General features: G+C 54.8%; 1 protein-coding gene across 2 annotated transcripts in view; it reads left to right on the forward strand.

Annotated features, from left to right (window-relative positions):
• The window catches only part of TMEM240 (transmembrane protein 240), a 29,493-nt gene extending 12,536 nt beyond the window's left edge, over positions 1-16,957 (forward strand). For both annotated transcript variants that reach the window (XM_080379679.1, XM_080379680.1), the window contains exons 3-4: positions 7,654-7,862; positions 10,948-16,957. In XM_080379679.1, the coding sequence (XP_080235805.1) occupies positions 7,654-7,862; positions 10,948-11,096 (358 nt within the window). In that variant the 3' untranslated portion in view covers positions 11,097-16,957. The remainder of the gene's footprint in view (positions 1-7,653; positions 7,863-10,947) is intronic.
• The last annotated feature ends 1,274 nt before the right edge of the window (positions 16,958-18,231 follow it).

Raw genomic sequence — 18,231 nt, forward strand, 5'->3', positions numbered from 1 at the left:
TGGAGCCGATACTGAGCCTGCACAGCCGTGCCTGGTACGACAGGGACTGTTCCTCTCCTAACATCTGCCTCCTCGCTGGAGGAAGAAGGGGTGACAGCCACATTTACACTCCTGCTGGCTCCTGTCGATGCCATGTAGGAATGTGCCTGCTGGAGCAGATCCTTCAGGGAGCTTGGCACTCTGTCCTCAGCATGTGGAGATAGTCAGGCTGTCCAAATGACTGTGCTGGGGCCTGCTGGCGTGCAGGCTCTGGTCCTGCCTCCCTGGGATGTACCCCTTCCCCGAGGGAGCAGGGCTGGGGAGGACCGCAGAAGCACGGCGCTGCCCCAGTCCAAATGTTTCTGTCCCAGCCAGTAAAGGGTCCTCTCTGGAAGCAGAGAGCTGGCAGCAGATCAGGAGCTGGGTGATGTCATGCAAAGGAAAAACACCAAAGGGCGTCAGTGGAGGCAGGGTGAGTTGGAGAGAACAGATGACACCTGCATGGAGCAAGGACCCGTCAGAACAGCCTGGGGGGCTTGGAAGATCCCTGTCTGCGAAAGGACAGGGACCTCAGGAGCTCTGGCATGTGTTCTCCTTGCCACTGACCTTCTGAGTGACCTTGGGTGAGTCTTTCCCTCCCAGGCAAAGTCTCTCCCAGTGAGCAGGGTTAACGAGGGCCAAGGGGAGCATCAGCCTTCCCTGGATGCTGAAGCCCTGCGGCAGGGCTGGGGGCCTGGCCAGCCCTTGGTCAACCCTTCCTCTCTGGGGGATGCTTCAGCCCTGCTATCTCTAGGCTCTGACCCAGGAGGGAAAGTCTCAGGGCAAGGCAGTGATGGAGCGACCGGTGCGGATGGAGACCCTGCAGCACAACGGGCGGCTTCCCAGGAGAGCAGCCGGGCACAGGGTGGGAATGCGGGAGGTGGCTGCTGGCTGGGGCTCTGCCCTGATGCTGGGGACACTGGCAGCACCAGTGACCAGGGGAGGATGGCTGGTGGTGCCGGGGTGGTGCTGTCCTGGGGAAGCATGGGTTTGAGTAACGCTGCTCGCTGGGCTGTGCCCGTGAGGGGCCAAACGCTGCCCTCCACACTCAGAGGAGGGACAGGCAAGGCTTGTCCCAGGCCACCAGCCCTGCTGGGGGGAGGGATGCTGCAGGCACAGTTTTGCTCTGGTTCCTCCTTTCCCAGACACTCTGGAAGTCAATAAACCTCTTTGTCCCCAGATCCTCTGTGGATGCGCTGGGAGGGCTCATTGCCTTTGGAGGCCACCAAGCCTTTCCAGGGCTTCTGGTGGCCGCTACAGTGTGAAGGGTCCCAGGGAGATGTTGTCATCAGTGTGATGGTGCCACCCACCATCACTGGCTTTGCTGGCGGTGGCTGGGAGAGGCGCCGGGCTGTTTGGTGTGTGTGGGGAGAGGCTGCAAGGTCAGGCAGGGATGCAGGACAGGACAAGGGAGGCTCTTCACCTCCCTCCGGCTCTGTGGGGCATGGCCGGGGGCCACGTTCCCCCCAGTCCTGCTGCAGCTGGAGGTGGGGAATGGGTCAGTCCAGCCAGGTTGTGACAGCTGGGACAGGAGCCTGGGCAATGTGACTTGTCTGCTACTGACCGAGACGGCCACCTGCCCAGGAGGGAGCCCAGCCGAGGGGGGACCTGGAAAACGTTAGAGGCAGCGACCAGCTCTTTGCATTTAAAATGACAGATCAGTGGTGCTTTTTTAAAGGCTCCCGTGCTGTGGCTGCAGCAGCCAGCACACGCACAAGGTCACTGGAAGGGACAATAGCGCTTTGGGCAGCTCTGTAGTGACACTTCCCAGCCGCGCTGGCCAAGGCTCTGCCCCAGCCTGCTGCACTGCTTGCCCCGAGGGGGAGGACAGGAGATCTAACCCCCCTTAGTCACACCGACAGGGAAAGGGGACAGGGATGCTACAGACACACACGTGTGCACGGACACAACCACGGCTCTCTTTGTCCAGCAGCTTCAGGTTCTCACCCAAGCCAGGTGCTGTCTAACTGGGGACAGACCAGCAAACCCAGTCTCCCACTTGCTTCAGGAGAGCAGCTGACCCTCCTGCTTTCAGGGGTGTTTCTGGCCCAAAGTGTGCTTACATTTCTTTCCCTACAATTACATCTGCTTCCTGTGGATGTTCCACCACAGCAAGGATGGGCATGGCTGTTCGGTGTGGCTGAAGGTGCGTGGCACGTGGGGGGAGGTGGCGCGTGATCAATCCCATAAGAATAATTTGGCCTGGATCTGTTGTGACAACTGGTACCAGCTTGAACTGCCCAGGAATTGGCCCTCAGGCTATTTGGTACGTCTTCTTGTAAAGAAACGTGGTCTGGACATGGGTTTACTTTTTGAGGACCATGTGTGCTTTGTGGCAGCTCTGTCACGGCCGAGGGTGCTGTGAATCCCATGGTCCTCACACCCACAGCAGTTGTCTGTGATGCAAAGCCAAAGGAGATTTTTAATCTCTTCTCCAAGGTCTTTGGTTGGTGAAGCAGGCGCTGCCGGGAGGGTTATCCCAGCCCCTGGACATCCACATTTCTGAAAACAAGGTTTGGCCAAAATCACTTGCTGTGAGGAGCTGCCCCGGGTTCCAGGGCTGCCCTCCCCAGGAGGGTGCTGGCCGTGGCTCCCACCACCCGCGTGGTGCTCAGCTCGATGGCGACAGCTAAACTTAGAGCTTAGTGTCCAGAGGACAGGGCCGGGCTCTTCTCAGGGGTGCCCAGCGCCAGGACAAGGAGCAATTCTAACAGGAGAAATTTCTTCTGAATACGAGGAAGAACTTCCCTCCATTGAGGGTGACGGAGCAGGGGGGCAGGCTGCCCAGGGAGGCTGTGGGGTCTCCTTCTCCGGAGACATCCAAACCCGCCTGGATGGATCCTGTGCAGCCTGCTCGGGGGGAACCTGCTCCAGCAGGGGCTGGACACGGTGATCCCATGATCCCAGAGGTGCCTTCCAGCCCCACCGTGCCGAGATTCTGTGCGATTCCGTGATACGTTCCCCCGGTGGATCCAGCCCCCAGAGCCCCCAGAGGTCATGTTCCAGTTTCCAGCTCCTTTGGTACGTGGTGGGGACCCTGCACCTTTGTGCACTATTAATAACGCTCTGTGCTGATGTGCCGGTGTCTCTGAATCACTCCTGTGACATCCCTGGGGACTTGAGTGGCCACAGAAAACTTCTGGGGGTCTGTCCCTGTTCTCTTCCCCCTCTCAGTGGCACCACTCCATCCTGTTAAGCCAAAACAAAGTGTAAAGATCCCTGCAGCCCAGGTCTCCCAACTGTTGCGCTAGCAGGAAAAATGTGTCTTCCCTGAGCCTTGCCCAACCTTTTCCAGAAAACTCTGCAGAGTGGAAACCCGGCACTGCACAGAACTACGCTGGGAACTGGGGCTCCCCCAAAACGGCCTGGGGGGTGGCAGTGCAGGACCCCGAGTGGTGGTGCTTTCCTGGGGTGCTTTAGTGACAGGAGGCTTTTATTTTAAGGAAATTTGCACCTGTGATCCAACTTTGATTTCTGATACTTGGAAAATGAAGTTGCCAGATCCAGAGTGGTCGAAGTTTTTGCTCTCTGCTGAATTTTGCCTCTCCTGGATCGGCTTTGGATTTGTCAGTGGCTCCACCATCCAACAGGACTGACCCCCGGCTGTCCCACAGCACCTCAGGCTGGTACAGGGATGCTGTGAGGACTGAATCCTTCCCTACGGAGTGCTGGAAGCCAATGGTCACTTTGTGTGCCCAGCCCACACGTAAGAAAGGGTTAGCCAGGCATCCTTCGATGGAGCTTCTTCCCTTGAGACGTGCCTTCTGGCTCGTGGGCGCGCAGAGGTGTCGGGGCAGTCACACCGGAGATGTGTTGGAAATAGTTGTTGCCAACTTCAGTTGCATCCCAAAGCTGGTGGTGATGTCTTTCTGTCTGCCCCGCTCCATCGGCAGCCTCTAGATCTAAGTGACCTACAGACTCCTTGTGCTGGGGAGCCGGGAGGGGAGAAGGTTCGGGGGGATCTTGTCCGGGTACACAGATACCTGCAGGGAGGGTGTCCTGGCAGCAGAGCCGGGCTCTTTGCAGTGGTGCCCAGTGACAGGACCAGAGGCAATGGGCACAAACTGGAACACAGGAGGTTCTGCGTGAGCATCAGGGAACACTTTTCCACTGGGAGGGTGACTGAGCACTGGGAGAGGTGGCCGAGAGGTTGTGGTCTCCCTCCTCGGCGGTATTTAAATGCTGTCTGAACGTGGTCCTGGGCAGCTGGCGCTGGGTGGCCCTGCTTGAGCAGGGGGTTGGAGCAGATGACCTCCAGAGGTCCTTGCCAACCTCAGCCATGCTGTGATTCGGTGATGTTTATGGAAGCTACAGGGCAGGAGCAGAGACTTGGCCTCTGAGTCTGGACTGGGAAATCACTGGGCTTTGGGGACAGTCCCCCCCACATGGAGAGGGAGCTGCAAACCCCAAGGAGCATCAGGCCCTTCCTGCTGCCCCCGAGGTGCTGTTCAGCCCAGTGATGACTGGAGGAAGCCAGGAGAGCTGGAGGACATCCCACTGCAGTGTGCAGAGTCAGCCTGCTGGGGAGAGGGACGAGGCAGGGAAGAGGTGACTGTGTCCCTTCCCTCGATGCCCTGCAAGCAGAGAACAAGAGCTGTGAAGAAAGCTGGGCTGTGTGGGAGGAAAAAACCTCTCGTGAAACACACGAGGGGAGTGCTGTGTCCCACCTTACTGCAATGCTGCACATGCGTGTGTGTGTGCACGTGCACAAGTGCTACAGGCACGTTCCTGCCCCTGGGGGACGTTTGGCAGTGAGAGGAGCATATGCACTCCAGGACTTTCTTCTGGTCCAGGGCTGAGAGCCTCCGTGAAAAGCACCTCTCGTGGAGGTCGGTCGGCACTGGCTTCCTAGGAATGGGTCTGTCCTCCTGGTGTCTGGGAAGTTTTGCTTCTCTCAGCCCCAGCGATGGCTGCATGTTAGTGACGCTCTGCACGGGGAGGCTTTAGGTAGCCCCGTGGGTTGTGACACGAGGTTGCAGAGGAGCTACATGCCAGCTCCAGCTGAGGCCCTCAAGTTCTTGACCATCTCAAGGAGGCTAGGTTTCTGGAGGTGTTTGTGGACATAGCCCTTGAGCTGTTTCTGTGCAGCAGGCGAAGGGGGAAGCACGGCACGTGGGAGGCACATGCAAGGCTTGTCCTTTCGCCTTCTGCAAAGCCTCTGGGCTGTGCTCCTGGCGCTGACGGGAGCCCTCCCCTTCATGGAGAAGAGCTCCCTTTTTGGGAGCCCTCCCTCACACACCCTCTCTGCCCCCCTGGACTTTCCATGGCCAAACGAGGGAGCAAACCCTCCGTTTACAAACCAAGTGGCTCCAGAAGGCACGAGCAGCACCTGCCTGTCACCTCCGAGGTCACGTCGCGCTGCCACCAGAGCTGGCTGGGATGCAAATGATTCTGCCTGCTCCCTGGTGCTGGGGCCACCACTGAAAGCCGAAGGGGAGCGATGCCAGGCAGCGGGAGCATGGCCGAGCATCCCGTCCGCACAGCCTTTTCCACCCCTCCACGCGCCGTGGCACCGGGTTGTGCACCAGCCCACCGTGCCTTGATCTCCATTAAGTCGTTGCTGAGATTAGGGCTGTTTTCAGTAGGTTCCTTTGAGTGGAGGTTTGTTTGTGTAAATATTTGGACGTTTCTCAGGCATGATTATTGAGCAACCTGCACCTCATGCATATTCAGAGGCCTCCAGCGATTGCCTCCTCTCCTGCATGTGGGAGCAGGGCTGGGTCCGTGGCCGTGGGAGAGACGTGGGAGCGTGGGTGCTGCTGGTGGGGGTGGCGGTGGGCAATGCTGGGGAGAGCCCGTGCCACCGCGCCCCAGCCCGGAGCTGGAAGCGCTGCTGATGCGTCTGTGCTGCAGTGCCAGCGCTGTTGTGGTGGTCTGATGCAGGCAACGTTAGCGGTGCTGGCAGGCACGTGGGGCTGCTGAGCACACCTCACCCTGGCTGGCCATTGCTGGGCTCCCCGGCAGCAGCCACAGCACCTGCCCGGGCACTGCCTGCCTCCAACCCAGGCTACGCACCCAGCCTCACGGCTCCCGGCTGCTCTTGGGGGAGGTTAAGAGCTATTTAAAGCAGATGCAGAGGCTCCAGAGCAGCTTGCTTCCAGTTTTGCTTTGCATCCTGCATCCCCTGTCATCTGGGATCCTCCACGTGCTCGGCTCCCCTGTCACGGCTGGTCCCCTCCCGTTCAGCCCCCACAGACCTGCCTTCTTTTTGCTACCGTACAACTCCCTCGCTCCGTCTCTGACGTTGTCCTGCTTTTCCCAAATTAACCAGGGTCTTTCAAGCAGTTCAGCATCGTCTCAGGCTTGGTGTCCATCATTTCATTGCACAAACAAACCCGTTCGCCCTGCTGGCGTACAGCTCAGGGCCAGCATCTCCAGAACCCCCGAGAGAGCCGTGAGTCCCTGGAAGCTCCAGGGTTGATGCTTCCCCTCCAAGCATCGTGGCAGCCTGTGGCACCGCATCCCTCCCTGCTGCACGCCGCTGGCAGGCTTGGCAGCCAGGGCATCTGCTGCCCTTCTGTGCTCTGCTCTTTGGGGACAGCACGAAGCTGATGGCTTTGTTTTCTTTTGTTTTTGGGTTGGCTTTTTTTTTTGAGACTGGCTACAAGGCAAGGTCGGGCCTCTGTGTCCTCAGTGGTGGCGTGAGATGGGCTGGGAGGCTGCAGGGTGCCGGCAGAGCTTGCAGCCAGCAGGGTCAGGCTGGGAGACCTTCCTGAGCCGGTGCTGCAGTGGGGAACGGTGGGATTCAGCTCCACGTACCCCCGGCGGCATTTGGGGCGCTGCAGGGAGGCTCGCGGGCTGCTCCGGTGCAGAGAGATTTTTCTGGCTACCTGCTGCAGGCAGTAATTGCTGCCTGGTCCTTGAGCTGGAGACCCTGCATCCCAAACCACCCCAGGTCATGCAGCGAGAGAACCTGAGACAGTCTTAGAGCTTGCTTAGACTTTTCCAGGAGCGACAGGCAGCAGGATCTCTCCATCTGTGCCTGGGGACGAACACAAGGCACACTTACGAGTACCTCCTCCCTGGCTGTAAACACGCTCTGCTCTAATGTGTGGAAGATATGGCTCTCGTGTGACTCTGAGGTGGGACATAAGCAAAGCGGCACGCCTCTGGCGAGGTGCCAGGAAGGGGCTCGCGCCGGCGGTGCTGCATCCCGGCAGACCTTCGTCACTCGGTAGAAAAGCAGTACAGCTGCTCTAGTTGCACTTGTGGGGCGACACAGCTGCACGCTCGGGCTGCGTGTGTTCGCCAGAGCAGCGTGTTATGGCCCGTGAATGCAGCACTGCCCTTTACGCCTCTGGGGGGGTGACCCCGCCGACCTCCCGCTGTCCTTAATATGATCTTCCATTTTACAGATGACGAACTTAGGCACAGAGAGCCTGTATCAGGGATGCGACACAAGTTCCAGGCGTGGGTTCAGGTTTCTGTGCTTTTCTACCTCGCCCTCGGCCAATTCCTCTGCTGACATAAGCACAAAAAGCCAGTACGGCACTTCTGCTCCCGGAGAAGTTGGTGGAAACTTGAATGAATGGTGTTAAACCAGCCCCTGGCCACAAGAGCAGGCGCTGGCTGGAAAAAAAACGTCCTCTGCTCTTCTTCACTGATGCTTTTCCCTGTTTCTGTTCTCTGCAACAGGCATCATGTCCATTATGTTATTCCATATGATGGGGATCAGTCAGTGGTGGACTCCTCGGAGAATTACTTTGTGACTGACAATGTAACCAAGCAAGAGATTGATCTGATGCTGGGACTTTTGCTGGGCTTTTGTATAAGCTGGTTTCTGGTGTGGATGGATGGGGTTCTCCATTACGCGGTGCGAGCCTGGAGAACTAGCCGCCGGTATGGTAAGTGCAGCCTCCTGGGCTCCCTTCTCCTTCGTCCCTCAACCCCTTGCCCTGTCCTCTGAGACTGGTAGAGAGGGAGGAGGTCATCATCTGGCCCATCTGTGGGTTTGGCACAGGCCACATCCCAGCCCGCTTTATACAAGCAGGAATGTTTACGTGGAAAATAGCCAGCCGAGGATCCCAGCCTTGAGGGCTCTGCTTTGGAAAGTCTAAAGGATGTGTTGGTGCAAAGGGGTGGTTGATGGAAAGCAACATGTTTGCCCGTAGGCAGGCTGGCAGATGGTGGTTGTATGTCTGCACATGTGGGCAGAATATTTTCAGGCCAGACAAAACTTCCCTGAAATCTGGATTTTTCTGTGCATATAATTTGCAGCCAGGCACATGCCTATGGAACGCAGCCTCTTGTTGTTTGTACAAACTTGTGGTGATGGGATGACAAGGACAGGCATTTCTGTGTTGCGTCAGGGACGCGCCAGCTGAGGCTTCCCCATCCTCATTGCTGTTCCAGATGTGCCGATTTTTTTTTCAGTAGTGACATCAGCCCCACAGGGAAAAGTGTTAGCCACACTAGTTGGCCTTTGGACTGGTTAACTTAGCCTTCGGAGCGAGCAGCCTGAGAATGACCTCCTTCCGAGCCCCCCCTGCCCCTCTTTGCTCTCTCAGCATGGACATCCCATGGACTTTAATTGTTGGAGGGGAAAAAAGACAGAAAAACTTATAGTAAATGATGTGAAACTCCATAACAGTGTGCCTACAAACCTCAGTCTCTCTGATGGGTGGTGTCTGTTATATGACAACTCGGAGTTAAAAAAAAAAAAGTGAGCGAGAAAGATTTATCGGCAAGCCTGTAAGAAACTCTAATTACAAAAGTGGACTATCTCTTTCTAAAAACTCAGATCAAAATGGTATTAATTTCTCATTAGTCTTCCCAAATCCCCAGCAGCCTGCTTGAGCAGTTTCTGAATCAGGACTCTCCTGAGGCTGTGTTGCGGTCGTTTCCCAAGCAGAAAGCTAACTGTCAGAGTTTCCAGTGAGATCCATGGTACCCGGCTGAGGTACCAGGTACTTGAGGCTGTGACGCCTGTTTCTGGTCGCACCACCTGTGGCTGTGGTCTCACGAGTGCTGGTGAAGGTGGTGGCCCGGTCAGAGCTCTCCCTGGGGGGATGCTAGTGGGTACAGCAATGCTGCTCCTCTGAGCTACTCCTCCTCTGATGAAGCAGGGAGCTACCGACGCGGCATTGCCAGCTAACCTGCCTTCTTAGGAACGTAGATGTTTTATTTTTAGTAATTAAGGGTAACGCTAGTAATTAATTTAGTATTGAGGCTGAACGATTGCTTTCCTTTCATTTTTTTCCCCTGTGTATGCATCTGCAAAGGCTTTACTAAGGGGTTGGCCAATGGTGCTGTGTATGGTGCAGCTACATCTTTTTGGACGGTGCATGCAGCATCGCTGTGCACCCAGCTTTTTCTTCCCTTAGCAACCCCAGTGCCCCTTGCATGATGAAGTCTGACACCCTCTCTGGCCCGAGACGTCACCTCTTAGTGCTGTTGCAGCAGCCACACGGCCCAGCCTGCTCTTAAACCGGGCTGGTTGTTCCCCAGCTGGGTGCTTGCACTGTCCCCGACTCACTGCACATCCCTCTCCCCTCCCAAACGTGTGGTGGAAGAGCCCCGGGAAGCCCCCTCGTCTCGTTTGTAGGTGAGGTTTCCAGTGTCGTGGGGCAGGGGGTCTCTTTCCAGTCAAGGTTTTTATGTGCCTTGAACCGTTCTGGGCAAAGAGAAAACAGGGCGCCTGTGCACCGTGTGAGTGCGTTTCGTTAAAGACAGGCTGAAAAATCACTGGGGGTTTTGGAGCAAAATAATGAATGTTGCGATTTTTAGGTATTTCCTATTCATTCAAATCAACTATGCAAATCTAGTCGTTTTAAAGGCAATAAACAGAAAGGATACCTATTTCTTGAATGAGTGCCTAAGCTAAAATTTCCTTCCCAAGAAAGAAATGGTGCTTGTGACTGTGAGAGATGGGGTAATCCAAAATACTGTACTGGTACGGAGTGTAGAGCCCTCCCTGAAATACACAAGTGCCACTTAGCAATGACTCAATGTCACGTTGTGGTCTGATCAGCTTGAATTTTGGTCTGTTAGAATAACCTATAGCTCCTTCCCGATGGGAGAGATCGCTTAAAATAGAAAATATTCTATAGAAACTCAGACATCAGATTGTGCTTCATGGTAGCTGCAGTGCTAGTCAGAGCGGTCACGTACCACCTCAGGCTAGTTGCAATAGTTCAACTTTGTACAGTCTATTGTCCTCTGGAACTTTAAAATTCCTCTTTGTGGGGTTGCGCTGTGTGTGTTTCTGGGTGCAATGACCCAAAGCTCTCATGCAACTGAATGGCAGCTGGAACATTGCTATGGGGAAAGGGTCATGGGCTGAAACACCCAATTAAAAACATGCCCCGGTCCATGCACCGGCTGTGGGGCTGGGAGGGGGCTGTGCTGCTGTGGTGTGCCATGGGCCACTGTTGCAGAGGCCAGAAAAGCCAGGATTGAACTGGGATGCTGTTCCCCTGGCGCCGTGGTCCCCGGAGCACCCGGGGGGGGTAAGGTTCCTGCCTTTGCTGGATCGTGCCCGTGCCATCAGCCTGGCGTTCAGTGAGCAGGGCTGGAGGATGGGGCTCAGCACCAGGGGTTGGTCCCTACCAAGAGCAGAAAGCTGGAGTTTGCCTTTTCTAACTTCCTAACTCCCACCCGCGCTGGCACGCCGGGGCCGCGCAGCCGGTCCGTGCCTCTCTGGAAACAAACCGTTCCCATCCGTGTCATCCCTGGGGGGTGGGCAGCCGCTGCCTGTGCTCGGGGCACATGGGGCAAGCTGGGGAGAGGAGGGGGCAGTGCTGCGGCTACAGCCAAGGCGTGAAGTCTGGCCGTGGAACAAGCGTGGTCCCAGGGGAAGCCTCAAGGGTGGCCTCGCCACGCCTGTAACTGGTGCCTGCTTTCCGTGGGGCAGGCCAGGAACAGGGCAGGAGGCCATGGGTCTCACCATTCCTGTCATATCTCATCTCCCTTCTCCTTTCTGCCTTCCAGACAATTCCTGGTCTTGGATTCCAAAATTTTGTAACTTAAAGGAGTTCAGAAAACGTCATCACAGGCAGTACGAGGAGGCGACTGGGAACATGGTGCACATCAAACAGAAGCTGTACCATAACGGGCACCCTAGCCCGCGGCACCTCTGAGGAATGCCTTCCCCTCCAAGGACTGCAGTGAGGTTTTAAAAAAGGACTTTGCTCTTCTTCCAGGGGAACAGCTACTCGTTTGCCCCGCTATGGAAGCCAGACGAGGACACGATTTTACTTATCCATCCTGTGTGTCCCTGTGGCACACCATGATGCACAACTAAGCCAGTCCTGGATGCTACGCAGCCAAGACATTGCACTGTGTTCTACGTTTTATTGTCAGACTTGTGTATATATGTAAAAAGCAGACAAACAAAAACAAAGAAAAAAAGAGAAAAGAGATTTGCATTATACTTTCAACCCCCTTTTCCTGGCATTCACGGCTGTCCTGCACGTCCAGCTACCCTCCGGGGAACGTTGGCCAAGGGGATGGAGGTGGGACAACACGAAGAAGATGCAGAGTTTCTCATCCAAGAGCTCGAGTCCCCTGTTTCTTTGGTCCTTTGGCTTGGTTTTGCTCTGCTCTGTTCCTTCCGTTGCTAGAATGGCTTGGCTGGTCACAGGTTTGGATGGGGACTGCTGCCAGCTAGTTGTGAAGGCACAGTGTCCCTTTTGCTTCGGTTCCTGGTTTGGGGAGTTGCTGGGGGGGAAGGAAGCCCTGGGAATATATAACTGATCTGTTGTTTGCATTGCTGTACACTGAAACCTGCCTTAAGCAATCCAAGAAATCTTAGTACCAGGGGAACAGTACTATGAGGTATCGGCCCGTTTCGCAGGGCTGGTGCTGCCTGGTTTACATCACTTCTGTATCGGTGGTACCTTGCTGATGTCAGTGCTGTTATTCCTCACTCGTGGTAGAGAGGAGTTACTCCTGATAGGCGAGGAGAAGCGTAGTGAATGGTGTTAGATCCGACTTGCACCCTGATCGTCCCCCTCTGCTGCAAAACCACCACCCGCCCCGTGCCTGGGAGGGAAGGAGATGCTCTGCACCCTCTTTTTGGGGGGGGAGCCGGAGGTCCTGGTTAATGCCACCCCAGAAACACCGGCAGTGCAGCGAGAGGATCCTGGTAACAGCATCCCTCTTCTCGCACATGAAGAGCCACCCCTGCTCTGGTGTTGCTGCTCCCAGCTGAAGCAGCCCTTCAGCAGCAGGCTGGGCTTGGCTTGAGGGGCACAGTGCGATGTGAGCCTGAAGCCAAACTTGCCTACAGAGCCCAGCGCCCCAGCAAGGGGTTGAATCAAAGCACCAGGATGCTCTAACGTGGGTTTTGCCTTTGCTTCCCCTGGTCGCAGCTTAGGTGTGGGTTTCAAGGTAGCTATCAAGTATCTGAAACCAACCTCCACCTCCAGAGCCCTCCTTCACTTCCAGAGTTGCCTGAAGGAGCCGAGAAAGCCTGCGTGCACCTAGACAGCAGATTCCTGGAGCAGTCACGTTCTGCTGGGGGAGGGATGCGGATGCAGCCAGGCTGCGTTGCTCTCGCACATGCTGGGCAGCAGGCAGCAGTAGCCCTGCTCGCTGCAGTGGAAAGAGGGATTTTTATGGAGAGGGAGGGAGATGCTAGCCCCAAGAATTTTAAAGGTGGTAGCCCTAAATCCCAATCATTTCTCCTTCATTCATCACTTTGTGTTGAGTGGGCTTGTGCTTCAATGGGGAAAACACCCAGAACAAAAGGATGATGATTATTATCAGAAACTGCTGTTTTCTTCTCTGGATTCCTTGACACTGTCAGTGGCCTCCTAGTTGATTGCAATGTCAGTGAAGGGAAAAGGACACCATGACTCCCTGCTCTTTTCCTCCCTGCTTCAGCTTCTGTGTCTTGGGGTGGGTTTTGGGTTTTTTTTCCCCATTGTTTTCTATGCCCAGGACCAGTTCAGTTACTTACAAGCCCCAAAGCTGACCAAGAGCCTGTTTCTCTTCCATTCCTACCTTTGCCATTCCCTAGTGCCTCTTATCTTGGAGCCCCAGTTTCTGTCTGAGCCTAAATAATTGCCCAGCCTATACTTAGGTCTGTCTGCTCGACTGTCTGCCGTCCAGGACTTCCTAGGGTTGTCATGTCTGCAGCCACCTGTTAGGATCTAAAAAAATGACTTTTCCTTAAGCAGCTCTTTTCCAAGACACAGGGCTTTGCAGCCTCCCTCACCGTATGAGCTCTGTGCGTTTGGCCATCTGGACTCACCCTCCAGTGGTGTCGCCGCAGCCCAGTGTCCCTCGTAGGGTGCCCGATGAGACCTGCTGCTCGCTTTGCCCGGGGGTGGTGGCACATGCTGAAGTGGCAGCGAGGAATAGGTACTGTGTTATAAAGCAGGGACGTGTCACGGGCACGTCTTCAGATGGGACAACATTTTGCCAGGGAGAAAATTCCATCGTGCTAGAGATAAATACCAAGCCTCTGGAACTAGTTATGAGGGAAAAAAGCACTTAAAAATCTCTTTCCACTTGGAGCCTCTCACCAGGGAGAGTGGAGGCAGTGACCTAAACTCAGACTGAAGCAAAAGTCTGGTTCTGCCCTGCTCTAGCAACTGACCTTAGTTAAAATATCATTAAATATGAAACTTACAGCTGGAAAGAGTGGAGGACGGCTCACACTGATTAACTCTGACCCACACCAGAATTTCAGAAGAATATGAGGTTCTGGAAGAGGGGGGAGAAAACCAAAATCCTACATGGTACATATTCCCATGGTTTAAGAACAGACTTTTTTTTTTTTTTAATTTGCTGTGTCTGCAGCTATTACCTTGCGAGCCTATCTCTTGTTTACACCTAGTCAAAAAATAAAACAAAAAAAATACTCTGAGCACAATTAAATTTACTGGGAGTTACTTCACCAGTCTTAAATCTAAGGAAACCAGGAAGACCTTCATGGAGTGAGGTTTGTCCCAGCACAGGCTGATTCTGGGGAACTGGAGAACTTTCATTCTCATCCTTAATTAATTGGGCCAAGCTGCTTCCTGGTCCCCCTCCTGCCCCAGGAGATGGGGTGCTCCCGGGCAGGGGTGCCTCAAACAAACAAAAAACCAAACGGTGGTGAGAAGTCCCCGCAGAGGAGCAGCCCAGGTGCCACCTGGCATTTACCCACGTGAAGGATGGCTGTTGTCCCCGCAGCCGAGTGGCTGCCCCAGCTCCTCTTTGGGGAACAAGCCCAGAGCCCCCCAGGGTGGCAGAAGGCAGCCGAGGCAGGACCAGCGTTAGGGCTGAACCCCAGGACCAGCGCTGCATCGCCCCCAGCAGCGCCTGCTCTCTCTGCTCGACATCAGCACTCTTGTCCCTACCCCATCCCCTCAGCCGATCCCGCTGGAGGTGCGAGCCTTACCAACAGCGTCCGACGTCGTGCTCTCTTGTCCCTCTGTCCAAGTGCATTGCTACCGTTGCTCGCAGCTCCGTTGTCTGTAAAGTCTGCCGTCGCACCGTTGTCTTCTCCTGTGCGTGTGTTCATTTTGCTTTTGTCTGGTCGTGGGGGTGTTTTCTCCTCGTTTAATTGTCTGAGATGTACTAGTGTTGACTTGGTTGTTGTTCTCTTGCCTCTGATCCAGTCTTCACATGCACACACCAAAAAAAAAAAGAAACAACAACAACAACAAAAAGCCCCACAGATCAACCCCCCCCAACCCCAGCAACAGCCCCAAACAGAAAGCTGAAGGTGACTTTGGCATCGGGGGGGTTGCTGCAACAAGGTCAGGGTGGGCAAGATACTGGTCAGAACATGTGGAAGAGGGAACAGGGGGTTGCAAAGCATCCAGCTGGCAGCTGCGCCTGCAGTGGCAGCTCTTGGGGACAAAGGAGTGGGAAGCGGGTACCGTGTCTCAGCGCGCATCCGCCAGATGCTTCGAGGGAGGCTTCTGCAGGCTTCGAGGGGGGGGGGGGATTTTGTGCCGCCTCAGGAAGGACTATTTTTAGAGCAGAAACAGAGCTTCAAACTGTCCGTGCCGGTTTTCCAGAGCTGGGATGGGCACTGGAAATGTTCTCCTGCATTTTTGGTGTGAGGAGCGCAGGCTGGGCTGGCTGCACGCTGGTGGCCGGGCTCTAGTGCAAAGGAGAGGGGTGGGAAGAGGTGGAGAAAAGCAAAGGGCTTGTGAAATCCATTGCAGCAACCAGTAGCATTTTTTTCCATTCGAGCCCCCCCACCCCCACCCCAGTGCCACTGAATAACCCCCTTGCCCCTCAGGGAGCTCCCTCAAGGCAGCGTAAAGCTAAAGCCACGCTATGGCAACCTTCTTTCTGGTCCCACCGCTCGTTAAAGAGCAGGCTGTCAAGCTGGTGGGCTCCTCCACTTTGCTTCCTACCTGGCATCTGTCCTTCCACCGCGTTCAGAGGCTCCCAGCAGGCTGGCTGGGGGGAAGGAGGAAGCGACAGGAGGCCAAATTCACCGTAGGTGTAAGAAGCACTGTGCCAGAGCGGGGCTGGCGGAGCTGCACGTTGCAGGAGAGGAAAGAAGGAGCCCAAAGCCATGGCCCGGGGGATGCCAGGGGTAGCACGTGTGTCGATCCCAGCCACCCCGTCCTCCTGCTGCTCAGTCCCTGAGCCAGCCAGGGACACATCAGCTCTGGCAGCACCTACCACTAAACACTGAAGGACCAGCAAGGAACCCAGAGTGCATCCCAGGTGTTCACAGCAGCGGGGCCTGCTTTGAGTTACTCCCACTGCTCCTCTCCACCTCTTTTCCAGTTGCGCTCAGCTGGGAGAAGAGAATCCCTGATAGAAAGGCATGCTAAAAAGGTGGCCGAGGGACTGGAGCATTGCTCTGAGGAAAGGCTGAGAGAGCTGGGACTATTCAGAGAAGAAAAAGCTCAGGGGAATCAAGGTGTATCAATACCTGCAGGGAGGGTGTAAAGGAGGCAGAGCCGGGCTCTTTGCGGTGGTGTCCAGCGACAGGACCAGAGGCAACGGGCACAAAGTGGAATGCAGGAGGTTCTGCTTGAACATCAGGCAACATTTTTTTACTGTGAGGGTGACCGAGCACTGGGACAAGTTGCCAGAGAGGTTGTGGAGTCTCCATCCTTGGAGATAGCCAGAAGCCAACTGGACGTGTCCTTGGGCAGCCTGACCAAGGCGTTTGACCAGATGAGCTCCAGAGGCCCTTTCCAGTCTCAAGCATTCTGTGAAAAAAACAAACAAAAAAAAAAGCCATGCAGATAGGTGAGCTGAAACCCACTGGTTTTGCAAGAGACCAAGCGTTGATACCCAGAGTTGAGGTTGCAGCAGGCAGCACACACGCAAACGTCAATAGCCTTTGCTTACCTGGGGTAGGGTCTAGGTGAGCCAGCGAGGGAAGTCCTGATCCAAGGTCATTCCCAGCTCAGGAGAAAGCACATCGTGAAGGAAACATTTCATGTGTACTGGCTGTGCTGGAAAAGGGAGGGCAATGCTCATCCTTCCCCCGCCGCGTACAAGGCTGGAGGCTTGCAGGCAATAAATGTCACGGGAAGCTTCAGTCTCATTTCAGGTTTTGCTTTGCAGCAGCAGTTCCACCTTCAGCGTGGCATCGATGAAGAGTGTGTGTGTGGGTGGACACGGAGGTAACGAAGGCTTCTTCTGCGTGTGGGGGGCTTTGAAAGGTAGAAAGGGCCAACAGAAGCTTCCAGAGCACCTCTGAATGTGAAAGAATAAAAGTTCTTCTCTTACCAGGGCAGACAGGACAGCGAGAAGGACATTTGGATCAAATGCTTTGCAACCTGGGCATGCTGGTGGGACAGATGTATGTTGCAGGGACAGGCAATGGGGCGTACAGCAGGGGACAGCCAGGGCATTGTGTGTCACACATGAGGCAGGGACACAGGACTGCTGGTTCTACCTCAGGAGGGAGCGATGAGATGATGTCCTCAGGCCAGCCCAGCTCCCTGTGGTGCCCTGGAGAGCATGAAGCAGCAAGAGAACTTACTGAAGGGGAAAAGAAAGGAAAAATAAAAAAAAGAAAAAAAAAAAAAGAGCGAGAAAAATAATAAAACCCCCCCAGACCTGCAAACTCCATGCGTGCAGGCTGTTGGGGCAGAAGGAAAGGGAGCAGGGCAGAACACGTGGGCAGGTGTCAGAAGCTCTACAGTGAGCCTGGGCTACCAGTTTGCTGCATCCTGACTGGGCTCTCAGGATACTGGTCCAGTTTTGTGTGTGCGTGTCCGTGCGCATCTGTGTGTTTCTGTCCGTGTGTGTCATCCTGTGGTCACTGCATGAAGTCCATTCCTCTTCTGTGGTACCTCCCATTCATTCGCACTCGTTTCTTTCCCAAGGGGGCTGCTAGTTTTAGTCTCCTCTTCAAGCCGAGCCCTGGGATTTCCACAGAGGGGTGACACCAGGAGGACGGTTCAATCCTTCCAGGAGCTGAGCGCCCTCAGCAAACAACAACTGAGGCAGTGGAAACCCTTGCAGGACAGAGCACACAGCTTAGGAAGATTTTATTTTTTTTTTTCAATAGTGCTCTGCAGTAAGAATACAAGAGCAAAACTTGGAATGCTGTTTTCCCTGATTGTTAATCCTTCTTTTCTTTTTTTCCGCACTCAAACCAATTTTGCATGCACCAGACAGGAAAGAGGTACAACATGTTGATACTAACAGAGAGAGAGATTATACTCCGCTCCGAGTCTAATCATAGAATAATCTCTACTGTGGTTGAAAAGCAATAATGGCTAATTTTTTTATTAAATACACTTGCACAGGCAAACGTCACCTAGAGTTTGCATTCTGGGAGCGGTGACAACGCCGTGCTAAAGCTAAGGGGAGCAGCTGAAAGCCGCAGAGAGCTTGGGGGTGGGGGAGGCAATAGAAAAAGCACACTGTGATTTTATTTGGGTCAACGAGTGAGTGTATTTCAGCCATTCCTTCCCTTTCAATAATATGTTTGTATAATAGATAACCAGTTCAGCTCCTGAAACTAAGCCCGTCCTTTGCTGTTTGTCAGTAAAATAGTTTTTTGCATGTTTTGCATCTGAGTGTTTTTTCCAACCCTTTGAAGCGAACGATACTCTCGGGGGTCAGAGGCTGGAGGTCTGCGAGGGGCACTGCAGACGAGCAGGTCACCAGCTTACGGGCCGGGGGGGAGAGGAGGAGGCACAAGAGTGGCTTGAACGGCGTGGGGCAAGCCGTGCCTAGCCTTGATCTGCAAAGGAGGGCTCTGCGATTTCCCCCAGGTGACGTGACATCATAGGATGCTGCCCCAGATTTTAGCCTGCTCGTCTCCTACTCACTGGGAACACGGGGAAGAGC

This window comes from Falco punctatus (genome assembly GCF_963210335.1).
Source record: "Falco punctatus genome assembly, chromosome: 3".
Lineage (NCBI taxonomy): Eukaryota > Metazoa > Chordata > Aves > Falconiformes > Falconidae > Falco > Falco punctatus.